The sequence below is a fragment of the Trichosurus vulpecula genome, chromosome 4 (assembly GCF_011100635.1).
Source record: "Trichosurus vulpecula isolate mTriVul1 chromosome 4, mTriVul1.pri, whole genome shotgun sequence".
Classification (NCBI taxonomy): domain Eukaryota; kingdom Metazoa; phylum Chordata; class Mammalia; order Diprotodontia; family Phalangeridae; genus Trichosurus; species Trichosurus vulpecula.
The window spans coordinates 139,405,360-139,425,914 of NC_050576.1; the positions used below are offsets into that span (position 1 = coordinate 139,405,360).

General features: G+C 40.2%; 1 protein-coding gene across 2 annotated transcripts in view; it reads left to right on the plus strand.

Annotated features, from left to right (window-relative positions):
• Positions 1-5,537: 5,537 nt before the first annotated feature.
• The window catches only part of OPN3 (opsin 3), a 101,409-nt gene continuing 86,391 nt past the window's right edge, over positions 5,538-20,555 (plus strand). The window contains exon 1 of one of the 2 annotated variants that reach the window (XM_036756763.1): positions 5,538-6,221. In XM_036756763.1, coding sequence (XP_036612658.1) covers positions 5,825-6,221 — 397 coding nt within the window. In that variant the 5' untranslated portion in view covers positions 5,538-5,824. The remainder of the gene's footprint in view (positions 6,222-20,555) is intronic. The other variant, XM_036756762.1, reaches the window with a different exon arrangement.

The window sequence follows — 20,555 nt, forward strand, 5'->3', positions numbered from 1 at the left end:
AAGGAGGGAGAGAGGAAAGGAGGGAGGAGAAGAGAAGAAGGGAGGGAGAAAAGGAAGGAGGGAGGACAGAAGGAAGGAAAGAAGGGAGGGAAGGAGGAAAGAAAGAAGGAAGGAAGAGAAGGAAAAAGGGAAGAAGGAAAGTAGGGAGGGAGGAGGGAAGGAGGCAGGGAGAAAGGACGGAAAGAAGGGGAGGAGAAAGGGAGGGGAAAGGTACATTTTGTGCCTCCCCTGTGACTATTTTATAGAACATAGATGTGGGTTGTACTGAGTGGTGATCTGCATCTTTGGAGGGAAAACCAAAATCAGTAAGATGACAGATCCAATTAGGAATATTTTAGTATCTAGCATTTTAAGGTTTACAAAGCAGTTTATGTACCTCATCTCATTTGGTTCACACAACAACCCCATAAGCTGAATGATACAAATATTAGTATCTTCATTATACAGTTAAGAAGACAGAGAAAATTGATATGAGATCTTTCCCACCCATTAATAGACCATGTGACCCGCTTACATCACAGGAAGCCTAAGACATATGTGACGGGAGGAGCTTCCTGACAGGCAAAGGAAGTTATGTCACAGAAAATGCTGAGAAAGAGAGATGTTACGGCTACTAATGGCTGCTAATGCCGCCCTCGTGATTGTTAGAACTGAACAGGCTGACTTAGCTGTACTGTGAGTTTGTTTTGGGGAAGACCCCAGCAGTGGCTTGGAGAGGTTTTGGATGGCCAGGCTCTAGGCTGTTATATGGTGTTTTAAGTTCCTTGCTGTTTTGATAAAATGGGCTGACTGGCTGTGGAAGCTGAACATTTGGTTATGGGATATGGTTTTCTGGTGTCTGAATAAATGTTATACTTCTTTTACATTCTTTATGGAGACTCTCTCATACTTTGCAATACAGAACTACATAGGCCTATGCATGATAATCATTGATGTTGTGTTCATTGCCTTACTGTTACATTATACATCTAAAGTCACAAAGCTACTAAATGATACAGCTGGACTCCAACTTAGGATATCTCACTGTAAATCTTCCATTGCACCACCTAGCCTTCCCAATGGCAAAAGGAAAACCAAGAGAAAGCAATGTTACACAAATCCAGAGAGGAGAAGGTGCTCAACAGTGTAAAATGCTGAAGAAAAGCCAAGAAATAAAGGAACTCTGGATTTGGAGTCAGGAAGACCTGAGTTCAAATCTAGCCTCAGACACTTATTGTATGACCCTAAGCAAGTCATTAACAGCTGTGTGCCTCAGTTTCCTTATCTGTAAAATGATAATAACAGCCTTTCCTTCCTAGATCTGTAGTGAGATAAAATGAGAAAATGTTTGCAAAACATTTTGCAAATCTTAAAGCACCATATAAATACTAGCTATTATTTTTATTATTAGTAGATGATGAATTAATGTAGCTATCCCAAATCTTTTTCTTGATTTCTAGTCCTGCATCACAAATTGCTTATTAGATATTTTGAATTGGATATCCCACAGGCATCTCAAACTTAACTGGTGCAAAACAGACCTAATTTTCTTTTCCCCCAAATTCACCCCTTTTCCAGATTTCCCCATTACTGTTGAGGATGCTACTATTCTTATCACTCACATTTGTGACTTTGGTGTCATCCTCAACTCTTCATTCTTCCTCACTCCAAACAATTGCATAATCTTTTTCCCCATTTTGTCCATACTTTTTCTTCCAATTATACAACTAATATCCTAGATCCAGCCCTCATCATCTTTCACTCAGAATACTGCAATAGTCTTCTTTTTAATTTAATTTTTTCAACTAACAAACATTTATTTTCTTTCCCTCCCATTCATTGAGAAAAAAAGAAAAGAAAAAAAAACCCTTGTAATGAATATGCATAGTCAAGGAAAACAAATTCCTGCCTTATCTATGTATGAAAATGTACATTTCAGTCTGCAATTTGGGTCCATCACCTCAGTCAGGAGGTGGGTAGTATTCTTTGCAATGGTCTCCCATTTTGATCTCTCCACCTTCCAATCCATTCTTCACACCACTGTTAAAAATGGTTTTCCTAAAAGTTCAGATTTGACCAAGTCCTCTCCCTTCCCCGCCACTTTCTCCCAAACCCCCATGCTCTATAAATTTCAGTAGTTCACTATTACCTCAAGGATCAAATATAAACTCTCATTTGGCTTTTACAGCTCCTTACAAACTGGCCCCTTTCTACCTTTCCAGCCTAATCAATCCCCTCCATGTTGTCTATGGTCCAGCCATAATAACCTGTCTACTTAATGGTGCTGCCTCTCTGTCTTGATACCTTTTCATTGCCTGTCCCCATTAACCCCACTCCCCAACCCACCTCCATACCTCTGTCTCCTGGAATCTCTGAATTCCTTCAAGATTCAGCCCTCTATCCACCTCCATCAGGAGGCATTGCCTGGGACCCCAGCTGCTAGCACCATTCCCTCCAAGTTTGCCTTGAATTTGATTTATGTATCCCTATATATGTACATTTTCTCTCCCTTCAGAATGTGAAGAATTTTCAGATTTTGTCTTTATATCTCCAGCACTTTGCATAAGTGACTGGTGCATATTGTTGTGTTTCAATCATATTAGACTCTTCATGACCCCATTTGGGATTTTCTTGGCAAAAATACTAGAGTGGTTTGCCATTTCCTTCTTCGGCTCATTTTACAGATGAAGAAACTGAGGTGAACAGGGTTGTGACTTGCCCAGGGTCACAGAGCTAGTACCAATCTGAGTCTGGATTTGAACTCAGGTCTTCCTGACTCCAGGCCTATCACTTTATCCACTGAACCACCTTCCTGCTCTGACTGGGGCATAGTAAGTACTTAATAAACACTTTATGATTAATTGATTATTTAACGATAGATCTTATCTTTTAAACATGAGGCCATGTCTTTGTACTTTATTTATTTAGTGCAATGTTCTAAAACATTAAGTGTTTATTGTTGATGTCATTCTGGACATTTGTTAAATGAATGAATGAATGAATGAACGAATGAATGAATGAAGGTGACTATGGGTTAGTCATTCCCACATAGTCCTCCTAGTATTTCAATGTTGAAACACTATTATGTTAATGAAGATTTTAACATCTCTTCTTTTATGACATAAGTGAAGTTAATTACTTGGCTTTGCATTATAATAGATGTCAGCCTGCTCTGGTTAAAGTGCTTTCTCATGATTTTAGTAAATTGACTCATTTGATCAATGAAGTAAGTAAATCTGCAGAACATCCACACACTATTCATAGGGTGGCATTCTGACGAGTTTTACAGAGATTAAGAAAAACAAACAAATACCAAACACCAATTCTTCAAAGTCTACTGAGGATTTTAAATATTGATGATGCGAAAAAAGTCTATAAAATTACAAGTCAATCAATCAAAAAACATTGTTTTAAGCACAACCATGTGACAGGCACAGTGGCACTGGAAATAGACAAAGAGGCAGAAGATAGTCCCTGCCCTCAAGGTGTTTACAATCTAAAGAGGGAGACAACATGCAACTTACATATAGGACAAATAAAAATAATTAAAGAGATAAAGCACTACAAACAAAAGGGACTGGAGAAGAATCCCAATAATGGAAAGGATTTTAGTTGGGGATTAAAGGGAACTGGGGAGATCTGTAGGCTGAGTAGAGGAGGTTCCAGACATGAGGGACAGACAGAGATCTGGGTAGGCTGAGCCTGAAATATAGCTAATTTCACAACAGCAAGGATCATAGAATCATTTCATTTCAGAGGAAACCTAAGAGATCATCTAGGCCAGTGTGGTTCAATGGATTTGGAATCAGAAACCCAGGGCTCAGATTCTCCTGTGTTTTTTGCTTTAAGCTCCAGTTTTCTAATCTATAAAATAAAGGGAATTGATTCACTACCTTTAAGGTTATTTCTAGCTAGAAATCTATGATCACGTGATCTTATGCTTCCTCCCTCCCTCCCTCTTGGAGATAAAGAAGACTTACCCAGGATCACAGAATGAATTCGTTAATCCAAGTCTCTTATCTCCTAACTTTTAGCCTACTCCTCTGTATTGCGAGACATTCCTTGAATTTTGAAAGAGATAGTATAGTAGAGGAGGAGATTGAGAATAAATATTTCTTTATACACATGTGCAATATACACGGAGACCTTGTTAACCAAGAGGGCAAAGTAAAAAATATAAAAGTGACTACCGAAATTCAAAAACTTCACCCCACTCCACTGGGGTATCTACAGTCTGGGTATATATTGTATCCCATCATCTCCCCCCAGAATAAAAGCTTCTTGAAGGCAGGGATTTTTTTTTTTTTTGCTTTTGCCTTTGTACCCTCAGCATCTAGCACAGTGCCTGCATTGTAGGAGCTTAATAAATGCTTGTTGTTTATAGAGGATATATACATAAAGGCCTTTTACAGGGAAGCTAAGAATGATCAAGGGGTTATGCTCTCCCACAAACTGTTTGTGGCTGCTGCCATGAAAAAGAGAATCCTGCTGAGGAGACACTGAGGGTGACCCAGTATGGCAGTTCCTATAGCTGTGCTGCATCAGCTCTGTCCAGGACACAAACAGCTCCTGCAGAACATTGTCACAACCTATATTTGTCTCCTACTCTATTTTTTTTTTTCAAAATTGCTTCTGGGGGAAAAAAAGACAGACAGTGACAATATGTGTCCTAAATAAAGTATATAACTACAGTACACCTGGCAGATTTAGGTTGTGGGCCCTTGGCACACAGACCAAAAACATTTATCTTATTCTTGTGCTGCATTCTATAGCAATAGGAGATGGCAACTGTGACTTTAAAGCACTTCAGAAGGAAGGATTTTCCTTTGGGGTTCAACCAGGTGCTGAACCTAAGTCAAATATGGTTTTATTTGAGAGAGGGGACATGGGAGCATAGAATGTCTAAGCTAGAAGGCCCCTTAGGGGTTAGTCATCCAGTCCAACCATTTTATTTTACGTATGAGTAAACTGAAATGAGTAAGCCCTCACCTTATTAGTGATGGCATCAGAGATGGCCACATTGATCTTATAACATGCCTTTTTTCTTCCTTACTCTCCCTATGTGTAAATGATAAATTGGCACCACTATTTGTCCCCCTGTTTGTTTGTTTGAATAATGGTGGATAGGATACAGGAAGAAAACTGGTCACTTAGAGCAGCAGCCTGTAAAAGTTCAGGTGAGTCTCACTAAAAGGAAAGCATGAGGACAAAAGATAGATAGACAGATGGATGAGACAGAAATAGCTAGTTGATAAAGAATAGATATAGATGATGGACATTAAGGTAGACAGAAATGATAGATGAGAGGGGAGAGAGAGAAAGAGAGAGAGAGAGAGAGAGAGAGAGAGAGAGAGAGAGAGAGAGAGAGAGAGAGAATTTATTAAGCTCCTACTAAGTGTCAGGCACACAGTAGTATGTTTTCTTATATCCGGGGGAAAGAGGAGGAAGTGTGTAAGGGGGATGTGCCTGCCACGTTTTTGAAATAACAGTTTTCTCTTTTCTCCTTTCATCCCTTCTTCGCGCGCAAACGCGCAGCACACACACACACATACACGCACACACACGCACACGGATAGGAGTTGAGGTGGGGGAAGGGAAGACTGGCTTGAGCCAAATCTGCGGAGAGTGGGTTGCCTGCCTCCTCTCCCACTCTCATTGGCGCCTCCCGTGGGAGCGGCCCGGGCCGCTGCTGCTGCTGCTCTTACTCGCGATGGCCCCAGTGCGCTCGGAAGCCGGAGCTGGAGCTGGAGCCAGAGCCGGAGCCACAGCCGCGCCCAGGGTGCTGGCAGCAGCTGGAAGCTCGGAGCGCTGAACACTTGCTCCTAGGGCAGCCCGCTTCCTAGCCATGTACTCAGGCAACAGTAGCGACGACGGCGGTGGCAGCTACTGGGACAGTGGCAGAGCAGGCGGAGCTGGCGGCACTGGGGTTACAGGGGAGGCCGGGCCGGAGGGGAGCCCTCGTCCAACGGCCCTTTTCAGTCCCGGGACTTACGAACTGCTAGCTCTGCTGATCGCCACCATCGGGCTGCTGGGTTTGTGCAACAACTTGCTGGTGCTCGTCCTTTACTACAAGTTCCAGCGGCTCCGCACCCCGACCCACCTCCTCTTGGTGAATATCAGTTTCAGTGACCTGCTTGTGTCGCTCTTTGGAGTCACCTTTACCTTCGTGTCCTGCCTCAGGAGCGGCTGGGTCTGGGACACCGTGGGCTGCGCATGGGACGGGTTTAGCAACAGCCTCTTTGGTGAGTTGGTATGGAAGGAGAAAACACTATTTTTTTCCATTACAGACTTCCCTTTCCCTCCCTTTGGACCATCTCCTTGACTCTACCTGTCAAACCATCCGCTTGTCTCTCCTCAACTGCTTAGTTCTCACTGCCCTCACAGAAAGTCACTCATCCTGTCGTTTTCCTTCCCATCTGACCCCGGGCCTCATGACCACAAACAGCTTGCCCTCATTTCACCCAGTCTTTTCATTTCCCACCCTTCAGCTGACCATGACCTCGTTCATATTTCTCCCTGCCATGGCCCTAATGCTCAGCAGTAATATTTCATTCATTCCCAACTCCCAGACTCTCTGGCTCTTATCTGTAAACTTCTCTGAACAGTCCCCACAGACTCATCAATTCATTTCTTTGCCCTCTCAGCCCCGTGCCTTCCCCAATGTATTTAACAGATTCAGTTTTCCATCTTTGAAAAAAAAAAGGCGAGGGGTTTGGGGGAGGGGGTGGGGAGAGGATGTAAATATGTAAGAGATTTTTTAAAATGTGATTTTGCCTACAAAAGATGGGGTGAGGACATGAACCCATATGGTGCTTTCCCCAGAATTAGAGGTGAAATACTGAAATAACAGGTGATGGATTCATATTGCCTTTTTTTTTTAAATTATAAAACCTCTAATTTGTTCTTTAGGAGTCAGACACTTACATTCAGATCTCTTTTGCCAGCTGCATTGTAGGCTACTCTTGTTCTATTTTCTTCCATGTCACTTTCATATTATTAAAGTTTAAAGTGAAATTTTAAAGTAATTAGGTGAATAGATCAGAGGATCCCAATGCAGATGTGCAGGTAACAGTCCTGTGCAAACAGGGAACTTCTTTGAAGGAGAACTTGAATGTCAATGGAACGTTTCCTTATTCACCTTAACCTTAAAGAAAAAACATCCCATTGAGATTTTATATTTTGAATGAATGAAGGCATCATTTCGCTAAGGCTGGAAAGGGAATTGCATTTTTGTGTGATTAGAGAAATGTAAATATGTATTTGCAGGTTTTCTAGTCCATTTTCTACCGTGCAGGACAGATGTTAATATTCTAAGGTAGTGCTGATAATTCACTGCTGATTTTATCATTGCAGGATGTAGATACTAATGAGTGTAACAATAATGGAAAACTACTATTTTCTTATGTAGTAGCATTCAATGCTCTGACATATACAGTAATTCTAGTACTTATCCACTGTTGGTTATACTTTTATTTTTAAAGCTAAAGAAATGTCTTGGAATTCATAACTTTAATTATGATTGACTTCAATCATATGATTGTAGTATCATTGATGGCTGTTTTATTTTTTAATAAATACTAAAGAATTTAATTTATACAAATAATTGAAACTTGAGAGATTGGTGGTATAGACAGGTTCCCACATGTCTGTCAGTCTTTCTTCTTTATAGTAACTTCAAATAACTGGCTGTCTTTAGACTTTTAGGGAGTAGTGATGTAGCTTCCCACTCAGGACACCAAGAGTTAAGGCTGTCAAAATGGATGCCTCAAAGTTATCACCATTTTAGCTGCCATGGAAGTTTCACAACCATTTCTATACCATTTCTAGCCCCAACTCTGTAATTGTAATTAAGTGAGCAAGGGGCTATTTATTGGAGGGCTTCATCAATCACCATCACCTGCCCTTCTTTACATTCTTCCTAAGGCAGCTGGGGGCACCTTGGGGCTGGAGTCAGGAAGACCTGTGTTCAAATGTGACCTCAGGCATTTACAAGCTGTTTGTCCCTGGGCAAGGCACTTAACCTGTTTGCCTCAGTTTTGTCATCTGTAAAATGGGGAGAATAACAGCACATAACTCCAAGAAGATCAAATGAAATAATAATTGTAAAGTCCTTAGCACAATGCCAAGTACACAGTAAGTCTTATATAAATGTTAGCTGTCATTACCATCATTATCATTTTTATTAATCTCTCCTAGCACTCCCATACTTCTTCCTTTCATCCTCCAACATTCTCCCAGTTGACCACGCCAGGGTTAGAATCAGACATAGTGAAAATGCAGGGCATAGTTTTACCTTCAGCCTGCCCCGTTTTTAAGAGCACTTGAGTCAAGCTTTTGACTGTTGCCTTAGCCCAAATTTAAATGGGGCAAGGGTGAGGGAGAAGAGGGAGACTAAGGCAGGGAAGTGGAGGACTTACCTAAATCTTTGCAGACAAGTTGCTTGTGGTGATGGAACTAAAAGAATTCTTAGCAGTAGCTAGGGATTTCTGTCTTTGGGATAAAATCCAAGAACAGTGCCCCTTGTTTGAAGATTAGGGTGGGTAGGGGAAGGAAGGGGAACATGGTATATCTACAGTATTGACAGTCTTGTGCTACAGTACAATCAGTGTCAGAGGCAATGCTTAAACCCAGAAGTGGAATTTAACAATAGCAGCATTTACATAGTGCTTTAATGTCTACAAAGCATTTTACAAATATGATTTCATTTTGCCCTCCCAATAATCCTAGCAGGGAGATACCATTATAGTAGCCATCATACAGATGAGGAAACTGAAACAAACTGAAGTTAAGGATCTTGCCCAGGGTCACACAGCTAGTGTCAGACTGAATTTGAATTTGGATCTTCTTGACTCCAGCACCAATATTCTGGCCACTGGAGCATGGTGTAGCAGAAAAGGCACTGATGTTAGAGTTAGGGCAAGTCTGGAGTTTCTTCATCTATAAAATGAGGGAGTTGGACTGGGGTGATCCCTAAAGTCTCTTCCAGCTTTAAATCTGTAGTCCTTAGTACAGTGTTATTATTATTCAAGCCATAGGATAGACAGTCAATACATGAATGAATAAATAAGTATACAGATACTGAGCCCAGACTGCTTCATTCTAATCCAGAAGAGCTTTTGGGTTCCTAAAGCAAAATATCTCATTTCTGGTCCTAACCTTAAATTAGAGGACATACACACACAACATATATATTTATACACATACACATTTAAGATACACACAAATATGTATGTGTATATATCCATATATATGTACATATATATGCATATATATATCCATATATTTACTGTGTGTGTGTGTGTATGTATCGGGTGTGTGTGTGTGTTTGTGTGTGTGTGTCTTCTAATTTAAGGTTCTGACCAAAATTGAGATATTTCGCTTTAGGAACCCAGAAGCTGGTCTTAGCTTTTCTGGATTAGAATGAAGCCGCCTGGGCTCAGTATCTGTATACTTATTTATTTATGCTTTCATGTATTGACTATCTATCCTGAAGTTTGAATAATAACACACACGCACACACATGCACACACACACACACATATACTTGCAAGTTTCAAGTGCTTCATAAATGAGATTTATTATTATTGTTTTAGATAAGACGATTAAATCGACCATTTTAACTAAATTGACCAATCAATTTTTTTCCAAGAGCCAATTAATTCAGTATAAACACCAGTTGAAATGATTGACTCAATTGGCCAATACTTGTCTGAGTGCATACAGAATCGCCTTGTTTTCTCTTACTTGAGCAAGGTTACTGTCGACTGAAAGGAAGCCTCAGATAGCTACTCTCTGATATCACATTTTTATTGTGAGATAGTGGACAGAAAAGGGAACTCCTGTCTGTGTCTGGTGTGCTTAGGGCAAGGCCCATGAACAGATGTGGGAAGCAATTGTTAGAGCAATCATCGAAGCCGGGCAGGAAGGCAGCAGCTGTTGCCAGTAGCCCTGATGAGAGCACTTGCCTCTCTCTTCCTCTCTGAAGCGGCCTTCAACCAGTTTCTAAATGCAGAGCTAGTCAGATTTCTGGCCCACTACTCCCAAATTGCCCCACATGTGGCACAGCTGACTTTGCTGCCAGGAGGTAGAGCAGGAGAGCTGGGAGTCCTTTGTTTGAAAGAGCAGTGCGGTCCTGGGAAATCGTCTCACTTGTGTGCCCGTGTTTGTGTTCACTGTATTTTGGGTGATCCTGGTTAGAGTCCAGAGAAGTGGACTATACTGTAAACTTCTGAAGGCCTTAAGGCACAAGGTACATCAAAGACCTGTGAAGTGATGGCATCGAGTCACAAAGTCAGTGATAATTATGTCCTTCACAGTGCCTTCTGCTCTTCCCTATCTTGAACATGCCTATATTAAAGGTCAAAGAATAATGACTACTGGAAGGCATGCCCTAATGAATTCTACATGAGCTTGCTCTTCAGCCCAACCAGCACCTCACCTTTTGCTTCCACAAATCTACAGCTCTTTGCTGCAAGATGTTTACAAATATTAGTTGTTGAAATAAGGAAACTTTGGGGTATCCTTTTTTTTAACGAAATGACCAGTCAAGTCAAAATTGTCTGAATGAAATGACACAGTCATGGTTCTCATAAAGCTGGAAAAGATCCTGAGAGGTGTTTTGGTCTATTATCTTGCTTTGAGACAAGATCAGACCCAAAGCATACCAGCCTAAGAGCCTTTTTTTCAAATATTCATATTCAGAAATGATACTACTCCTTCTTTCCATAAGGCAAGACAGATGTTGCATGTGTGTATGTGTATGTATGTGTGTGTGTATCTATATTTCTATGGCTTATAGATATAAATGTACATTAAGGAAACTGTAACTTGATTGATGTGAGAACTCTGTCTGCTAATACAGATTGCAACCTTTCCTGTGACTTAGTTGTCATGCGATAATATGGAAGAAAAAATCATCATCTTGAAAAGCTAGGTAGCATGGTCCTTGGACAACAGAAATGTAGTCTATTACTTGACCTCAACACCTTTCCAGATTTTTTTTTTCATCAAGCACTAAGTTTTTTTAGTTCAAGTATTTATATACAAAGAAAGAAAAAGTTGTATTTCCACTTGGGGTATGAAAATATCTCCAAATTATTCCTTGTTTAATTTAAGTCTGCTTTATGCATTAGAACACTAATATTATTTTTTAATATAAAGTTCATGACTTTTTTGTTGTCTTCTAATATAATTTTAAGTCTTCCCTTTGTAGTTAATTTTTAGTCATGTCTGACTCTTCGTGACCCCATTTGGGATTTTCTTGGCAAAGATACTAGAATGCTTTGCCATTTCCTTCTCCAGCTCCTTTTATAGATGAGTAAATGGGGTTGAGTGACTTATCCAGGATTACACAGCCAGTAAGTGTCTGAGGCTAGATTTGAACTCAGGAAGTTGAGCCTTCCTGATTCCAAGCCCAGTGCTCTATCCACTGCAACACCTACTCTTCTCTCATATCCAAGCAATTAGAAGAAATGTGAAAAGAGTCATAATGTTTGGTTTTAACAAAGGTCTGCAACTAACAATCAAGTCATGTCCCAACAAACTATAAACAACTCTTTTGTGAAATTACTTTTCTCTTGCATTTATAATTGCTTGCAATTGTATTCATTCTTGAATTTTCTTCCAGAGAAGAGTTCCAGCCACAAATGCATGGATAATACATTATTATATTTGCTACTATGATGAAACACTGAAATGAAAAACAGTCCCGTTTTTATATTCTCTAATGTGATTAGAGGTATTCTATCATGTTTTGTGCTACTGACCCACAAGAATGAAATCATATTACAAAAGGGTAATGGTTGGTAAGCTAGACACCATGGCTCAGATAATGGATCAGATTTAATATCATAAGAGTGAGTTTTATTATAATAGGGCTCCACCTCAACCAAGTCCTAGGTATAGAGGTGCCATAGTGATGGCCGCACCATACTTCCTGATACTGAGGAGGAAAAAGTTAAGGTACACCTCCAGAGAAACTTCGTGGATTCATATACCAAAACACCAGCATCTTGAACTCTATTTTGAACTCTAGGGTGAATGATCTATTATTGCTGTTTAGTTGATTAGTTATACCTGATTCTTCGTGACCCCATTTGGAGCTTTCTTGGCAAAGACACTAGACTGGTTTGCCATTTTTTTTCTCCAACTCATTTTACAGATGAGGAAACTGAGGGAAACAGGGGACTTGCCCAGGATCACACAGCTTCTAAGTGTCTGAGGCCAGATTTGAACTCAAAAAGATGGTCTTCCTGACTCCAGGCCCAGCACTCTATCCACTGTGCCACTGTATCAACAATCCAACTAGCAGCTTCGGTGGGGGTGTAAGATCCACCAACAATCAACACCCAGAAAGCTGCCAACACAGGTCTTTTTGATCTACTTTACTTAAGGAAAGCAACGTTAAGGGGTTAACAATCTTACTTTAATCCAGCATACAAATAACATCCACCTAGTTCAAGGGAAAAACCAGTACCCTGAATTACAGACCAAATACAATTCCTAGTCATCAACATCTGAGTCTTCAGCCAGGGAGCTCATTACAACAGCTGGCCCGGAGTCACGTGCCACTCTTGCTGTGGCTAAGAGCTCTGAGAGAGAACGCTAACCTCTGCACTTATATATCCTGTTCAGGGCCCCCAAGGGCCCTGACCTCACTCAGGCTGGGAGTGGAAAAGTTCCCCCCCTCCCCATATCACATCAAATACAAATCAATCAATGACTCCCAATTGTCTCAGTGCTGAGAAATACGAAACATCCCACTTTGTCTGCCCCATTCAAAGGCCAGAATCATTAAAGGTCAACAGCAAAAAGTCCCACCTTAATTACTATTACAGCCACCTAGCTGCCCTTGTATTCTAAAATGAGGAGATAATACATGTAGTGGATTAATAGCCAGAAAAGGGAGTTTGCACTCATGCCCTCCTCACTTCAGGGCCAACACCCTCTCTACTGCCACACTAATCTACCTGCTGCTGTTCTGACTCCCTAATCCCAGCTATGCATGTATAACTATGGGCTTGCCCATAACACCTCTTCCTTACTGCTCATCACTATTTTTTATATCGCCCCTTTTCCTCCCTATTCCCATTCCAACCATGTTTGCCTATCACTAAGCCTACTCTCTTATTCTATTTAGAATCTCTGCTTTATCTTTAACAAACTCCTGTACATCTTTGAACTTTTCAACAAATATTTTTATACCTCTTTGCTTTTATGGCTCTCCATCTCACTGCCATATTTCAGCCACACATTGAAATAGTCATAGCTTAGACTTAACTATCTCTCAGAATTGTGTTACCTTGGACATCTAGAACTTTGGAATTCTACTTTCCATCTACAATCTCTACCTCTCCCTTCTCTCATTTGTACTAAAGTTATTTTTAACTTTCTTGTGATCTTTGGTCCATTGACCTATCCCTGTCTTCCCAGTCTATCTTCCTGACCTCCACCGGCTTCACTTATATACATACTTAGCTCGAATTCCATGAAACTTCAATATTTCACTAACTTCTACACTAGAATATCTTTCTCTGTGTTCTCAGCTGGTAAATTCTAGTCCCTGGGTAACTCTTGCCATCTAATTTCTCCACTAGGGCTGCTGAGTCTTACTGGAGAAGGTTATTAGATTAAATTGATTTCACTCACCACAGGTCAATGATAAATAAGCTCATATGGGCCCATGTTGCTTTCTTGAGTCTTGCTACAGTGCCTGTAGCTATTCCTTATCACATTCCCCAATGCAATTATACCAAACATTTTCTTTTCTCCTTTTGCTGCACAGCTCTACTTACAGCTGATTATGTAATCTACTTTACTGCTTAAATCAAGAGCATTCATTGTGAATTCCCCTTAGTTCCTCTTTGTTCCTCAAACCTTCTCAGCATCGTTGCCCTTCCTTTCCTCCACATACTAAGGAAGAGATATACTCCCTAAGGATTCCTCTAAGCCTCCTTAAGGCTTTCTTCAGGACCTTGTTCCGTTCCTCTTGTGTATGCATCTTCAATGTTTCCCTTGCCATTGACACCTTCCTATCTGCCTGCAAACTTGTTCTTGTCTACACAGTTTTAAAACAAGCCCTCTATTGTATTTTCTTTTCTATCTATCTACTATCCCTTTACTGACACTGGTCCCTATACTTAAGCTGAGCTTCATCCTCCTTTTTCACCCATTAAATCCCTACCAAGGCTCTAATGCCAAATGCAAATGTTACCTCTTCCAGGGAACTCTCAATTATACCTCCAGTTGGGGATGACTTTCCCCACTCAGACTTCATACGCCACTTTGTTTTGTAATTTCCCAATATGCTTATGTCACGTTGTAGATGATAGCTTTCTGGGTTGGTGTTTTGTCCCCCTACTATACTATAAGTCCACCAAAATCCATACTGTAGTGCCTCAGAGTGGCATGGAAGTCTCCCAAAGTTGAAAAAGCTGTGTCAGCAAAACTCAGGCCTTGACAGATATTTCCAACCTGGAAAGGTTTCAAGTAAAGGCCTAGTGATAGACTGTGGGACTAACCAACCTAAATTCAGAGAGGCTCCTCACCAGTCTGCTACAGTGATACATTTTTTGGTCACAGACACTCTCAAAGATCACCTACCAAGGTGTAGAGGAGTTGCAATCTGTGTTGGTGACAGGAGTAAACACAGGGATGAGATTATAGATCCTTAGTTTAAATACTGAGGAAGCTATCTGGGTTGATATTTTCTCATTCCTAGGCTGTCAATTATTTAAGGACTGGAACAATTTCTTATTTAAACTTTGAATCTCCAGCACCCAGAATGGTGCTCTGTGTGATAGTATGGTCTTGTGTTCTTCATGCTTCACCTTCTGATCTCATAGAGGCACCTAGGGGGCATAGTGGATAGAGTACTAGGCCTGGAGTCAGGAAGACTTGAGTTCAAATGGGACCTTAGACATTTATTAGCTGTGTAACCCTGAGCAAAATTATTTAACCTCTGTCTGCCTCAGTTTCCTCAGCTGTAAAATGGGGATAATAATAGCATTTAGCTCCCAGGGTTATTGTGAGGATCAAATGGGGTAATATTTGTAAAGAGCTTAGCACAGCACCTGGCATGCAGTAGGCATTTAATAAATGTTTCCTTCCTTTCCTCTGTGATGAATGAAAAGTCCGAGAGACATAGTTTCTGGGTAGCTAATATCAATTTATCCAACATAGCTAGCAAATAATAAAATAATGGTCGTTGGCTTTCCCTCATAAGCCAAAGGCGAACTTTGGGGACCCACTTGGAAGTGGTCCTGACAGGCAAAAATCAACTCTGATTGGTTGAATATTACAATGAGAGGTGGGCTTATTCTAATGAGGAAGTGACTTTGATTGGGTCACTGTTACTCATCTCTACCCTAACCACTCCTGACTGGGGCAATCTAGAGAAAGAGATCTTCATCCACCCAAGTCACTTATGTCCCAGTTGGGTGGGCCTGAACTAAGACTGCGGAAATTGTTAACCCAATCTCGGTATCAGCTCTGTCCTTCAGAGGCTGCTTTGACCTAGTAGAGAACCAGGTAATAGAAAGGGAAAAAAACCCCTGGATCCCCAGACATTAATTGGTTATTAATAGAAGAGAAAAATAATCATTTCTCTCATTTTCTCCCTTCTTTCCCACCCTAGTGACAGTGGTACTACTCTGAACTTTTTTCCTTTTTCTTTTTCTTTTACTGCCCTTTGACATTTTTCAACTAGACATAGGAATCTCAGACTCAACCTGTCCAAAACAGAACTCATCATCTCTCCCTCTAAACTCTCCCAACTTCTGAACTTTCCTGTTTCTATTTCCTCTAGTCATCCAGGTTTGTAACCCCTGGCTCTTCACTCTCACTCATGCGTGATTGATAGCCCAGTCAGTTGCTAAATCTTTCTTTTTCTCCCTACACAACATCTCTCACATCAGTCCCCTTCTATCCCCTCACATAACCACCATGTCAATACAGTCCCTCTTCACCTCTTTCTTGGACTATTGAAGTAGTAAGATAATTGTTTTTCCTTGTCTCGGGCATCACCCTAGTTTGGTTCATCTACAATTCACAGCTACCAGCGATATTCCTAAAAGCATAGATCATATGATGTCATTCCCCTACTCAAAAAATTCCAGTGGGTCTTTATGACTTCAAAGATTAAATAAAAAATCCTCTGGCATTTAAAGCTTCTCACGACCTGGTAACAACCTACTTTTTCAGCCTTATTTTACATTAGCCCACTTCACGATAAAATCTGGCTACACTGCCTTTCTCACTGTTCCTCATACACAAAACTCTGATCTTTGTCTCTATGCATTTGTGCTTAACACAGTGCCTAGTACGTAGAAGGGGCCAAAAAAATGTTTATTGATTGATTGATTGAAATATTCATTGATCGCCGGTCCTCCATACCTGGAATGTAGTTCTTCTTCAGCTCTGCCTTTTAGAATCTCTAATTTCCTTCCAGGCTCAGCTTCAAAACCAGTTTCTAAAACAAGCTCCTCTCTATCCTTCCCCCTGCCCCTCAACTGCACCCAAAATTACTTCCATTTTTCATCAATTTTGTATGTACCAATTTATATACATTATCTCCCCCAGTTGGATCATAAACTCTTTTAGAACAAAGATTATTTCACTTTTGTCTCTGTGTCCCTAGCCCAGTACACACTTGGCACATCATGGATATTTAATAAATCCTGCTTCCAAAGCCAGGCCCAATTTATGCTTCCTTTCTCTCAGCTTCTCACTAGAAAAGCCAGGCAGGCCCTTTCCTTTCTTGGCTATAGATTAAAGCCTCACAATCTCAGTTTAACACTGTACTTCTATCAACTGATGTCCTCAAGACTCAGTTAATAAAAATCCTGAGTCCTCCCTTTCTTTGGTTCTGAGCACTTAATATATTGTTTGAGACTCTTATATGCACAGTCCCTCTTTGTCTTGATTTTAGAGTTTCCTTCTATCTTCACTCAGCTTTTCCTGGGTCTTCTTCTGTTTATGAACTGAACTGAACTTTGTCCTTTACAACTCTACCCCAGATATCATCAATCACCGAGTCATATGGTGACCCATAGAATTGATTGCACCTTTTGGAGTCATAATAATATCAAACATAAGCTTTGGGGCATATTAAAGAAGCTTCATTCCATAGACATGCCTTGTACCATCAGCATTGAACAGTGGCATCCTGACTATCCTTGAATTTCACTTTATTGATTTTCTTAATTTATTGTTGATTGCCTGATTCACCCCACCTGCCTCCTCCCATCTTAGGATCATTGCAAAATCTGCAGGTACTTTTGGGAACTGTTGGCTTGTTTCTGTTTTTGAAATTACAAATGTGCTCTGAAAAGGGAAGAAAAACATTTTGTAGTCATCAAAAACTTGTTATGTAATTAATTACAGGTGAGAAGTTACTTTTATTATTCTCTTTAGGATGTCCATTTGCTGCCTTTGTTAATACGTTATTGATAACTGTCACACAATCTGTTATAAAAAACAACATTAAACATGACCCATTTTTCTTAATTCCACGAATTCAATTCATTGTTGCATATTTTTAATTATTCCTTACTAAAGAAGCTTAAGTAGCCTCCCAATGCCTCTGGAATCAAATATGTAGTCTTTTGCTTGGCATTTAATGCCCTTCATAATCTTGTTCCAACCTATCTCTCTAGTCTGATTTCACATTCCCCTCCCCCTTCCCCCATGCCACTGCTGTTCTAGCTAAACTGACCTACTTTTCTCTTCCCCATATATAACATTCCATCTCCTCCCTCCCTGTCTTTGCACAGACTGTATATACCCCATGCTTGGAATGTTCTCCTTCTTTACCTCATCTCTCTTTTGGAATTCCTAGCCCCTTTCTAAGTTCAGTTCAAATGTCATTACCAACGCAAGGCCTTTCCTGATTCCCTCCCCTAACTTGTTAGCACTCTCCCTCTACTCCAAAATTATCTTGCATTGACGTCTCCATTTTGTATTTTTAAAAATCTGTGTCTGCTGACACAATAGAAAGTAAGTTACTAGTGGTCAGTGAATCTTTGTGTTTGTGGTGCCTAACATATCTAGCACATAGTAGGATCTTACTAACTGCTTGTTGACTGAAATAAAATTGAATGAGGGTCCCATAATTTAGAGCTCAGCTCACAGGAAGGTAAGGTTTCATGCATTTAGTATTGATCTTGCTCAGAGGCCATCAAGAACTTAATAAAATCTAAGAATATTTTTCCAGATCTTTCCCACTATGGCTAACACAAATGCCTTCTTGGATTTTCTGGGTTCTTTGAGATTGGGTCTATATGAATCACCCTCCTTCCCTCAAAAAATCAATGGAAAAGTGGATTCAAAAGTAAAAGGGGAAAGAAATCAGTAAATCATCTGGTTTTGTTTTACAATATACCTAGTTTACAATGACTTTCTTATTGAACTAACTGCATTGATTGACTTCCTTGGATTAATGTGGTTGCAGTGAAGTCTGAGCAAGTGAAGAAATCTATTTTTAAAATGAAGAAATCTAACTGTTAAAATAAGAAATAAATAAAATCTAAACTGTCAAAAATAGAAAATATAAAAAATAAAATAAATCTGATTGTTAAAATGGTTGATTTCTTATGTATATATCTTGTTCTGTGTCATATTAAGCCTGGAATTTTACAAAGCTGACTTGCAAAATTATCCACCAGCTTGAGAGGTAGGAGTTAATTGAAATGAGTTGAGCTTGTTAAGAGTGACTTCTGTTAAAAAAAGGGTCCGTTAACAAGTTAAGCAACTCATAAAATAAGAGCTAAATTAGATATTCATTTGAAGGGAAAACTCAGAAAGGAGGTTGGTCTAATTTGCTCTAGAGAACAGTTCAGAGAAGGAGGAAGAGGAGGAGGATGCCTGCTACAAAGTTAAGAACCATAACAGGGAATCAAAATAAAGGTTTCTCTTTAAGAGGAGAACTGTTTCAGAGTGGCCATTCTAAAAACTTAGAGGAGAAGGTGGATCCTCCTGACCTTGTGGAATGAAATTCTGTAGGAGGTCCTTCTTTACTGGATGTCTTTAAGCTGAGATCAGATAAACAGTTGTTAGGGATATTTTAAAGAGGATTCCTGTTCAAGTACTATACAAGATAGCAATTGGGCCCTTTCCAACTCTGAGGGTCAATGATCTCCATTTTGCAGATGAAGAAACTAAAGCCCAGAGTAGTTAAATGATTTGCCCAGCATCACATAGCTAGTTAACGACTTGGCTGAAACTGGAACTCACTTCTTCTCACTCCAAGTTTAACGTTCTTTCTACTATGCTAACATAAAGGATGCATTCTACGGATACCATCATTGGAAATTAACAATGTTAGGAATACTGTAGGAGGAATAGAAATGTTTCAAGAAGTCAGATGAGATGGGGCTGTAATAGAAAATTTTCATTAACTGCTAACTAAAATTATTTCAGAAAATGTATAATTTGAATGTGGAAGTCATGAGGTAGAAGGAAGGGGTTAGAGTGTGTAGTTTTAGGAAAAATGGGCATAGTAGGCATAGTAGGGCAATGATCAAGCAGGACCAAAGAAGAAAGGGAAGGCTCGGAGGGAGGGGGCTTACCAGGGGACCAGCACTCAGACAGGATCTTGCCCCTGCCTCTATCATCCTAAAAAAAAGTGACAAGACATTTCATACAGGGAACATCCTAAAAGTACTAAATCAGGTCTGTCTACCTTAGTATAAGTACTACTTTGATTTCAGTTTAAATGGTCAAGGGTTGTTTTGTATGTTTATATTTTTAGGAACTGAGCACTGGAATGTACATGTCATTCATTAAATATGTATTTGAGCATCTGTCAACTGAATGTCTTTCTTTATTTAATATTTTTAGTTTTCAGCATTGATTTTCACAAGAGTTTGAATTACAAATTTTCTCCCCATTTCTACCCTCCCCCCCACTCCAAGATGGCATATATTCTGATTGCCCCATTCCCCAGTCAGCTCCCCCTTCTGTCACCCGACTCCCATCCCATCCCCTTTTCCCTTACTTTCTTGTAGGGCAAGATAAATTTCTATGCCCCATTACCTGTATATCTTGTTTCCTAGTTGCATGCAAACACTTTTTTTTTTGAACATCTGCTTTTAAAACTTTGAGTTCCAAATTCTCTCCCATCTTCCCTCCCCACCCACCCTCCCTAAAAAGGCAAGCAATTCAACATAGACCACATATGTATCATTATGTAGAACCCTTCCACAATACTGTTGTGAAAGACTAACTATATTTTGCTCCTTCCTATCCCATCCCGCTTTGTTCAGTTTTCTCCCTTGACCCTGTCCCTTTTTGGAAGTGTTTGCTTTTGATTACCTCTTCCCCCTATATGCCCTCCCTTCTATCGTCCCCTCTTTTTTTTATCTCCTTCTTCCTTCTTTCCTATGAGGTAAGATACCCAATTAAGTGTGTATGTTATTCCCTCCTCAGGAAAAATCTGATGAGAGCAAGATTCACTCATTCCCCCTCACCTGTCCCCTCTTCCCTTCCTACAGAACTGCTTTTTCCTGCCACTTTTATGTGAGATAATTTACCCCATTCTATCTCTCCCTCTCTCCCTCTCTCAATATACTCCTCTCTCA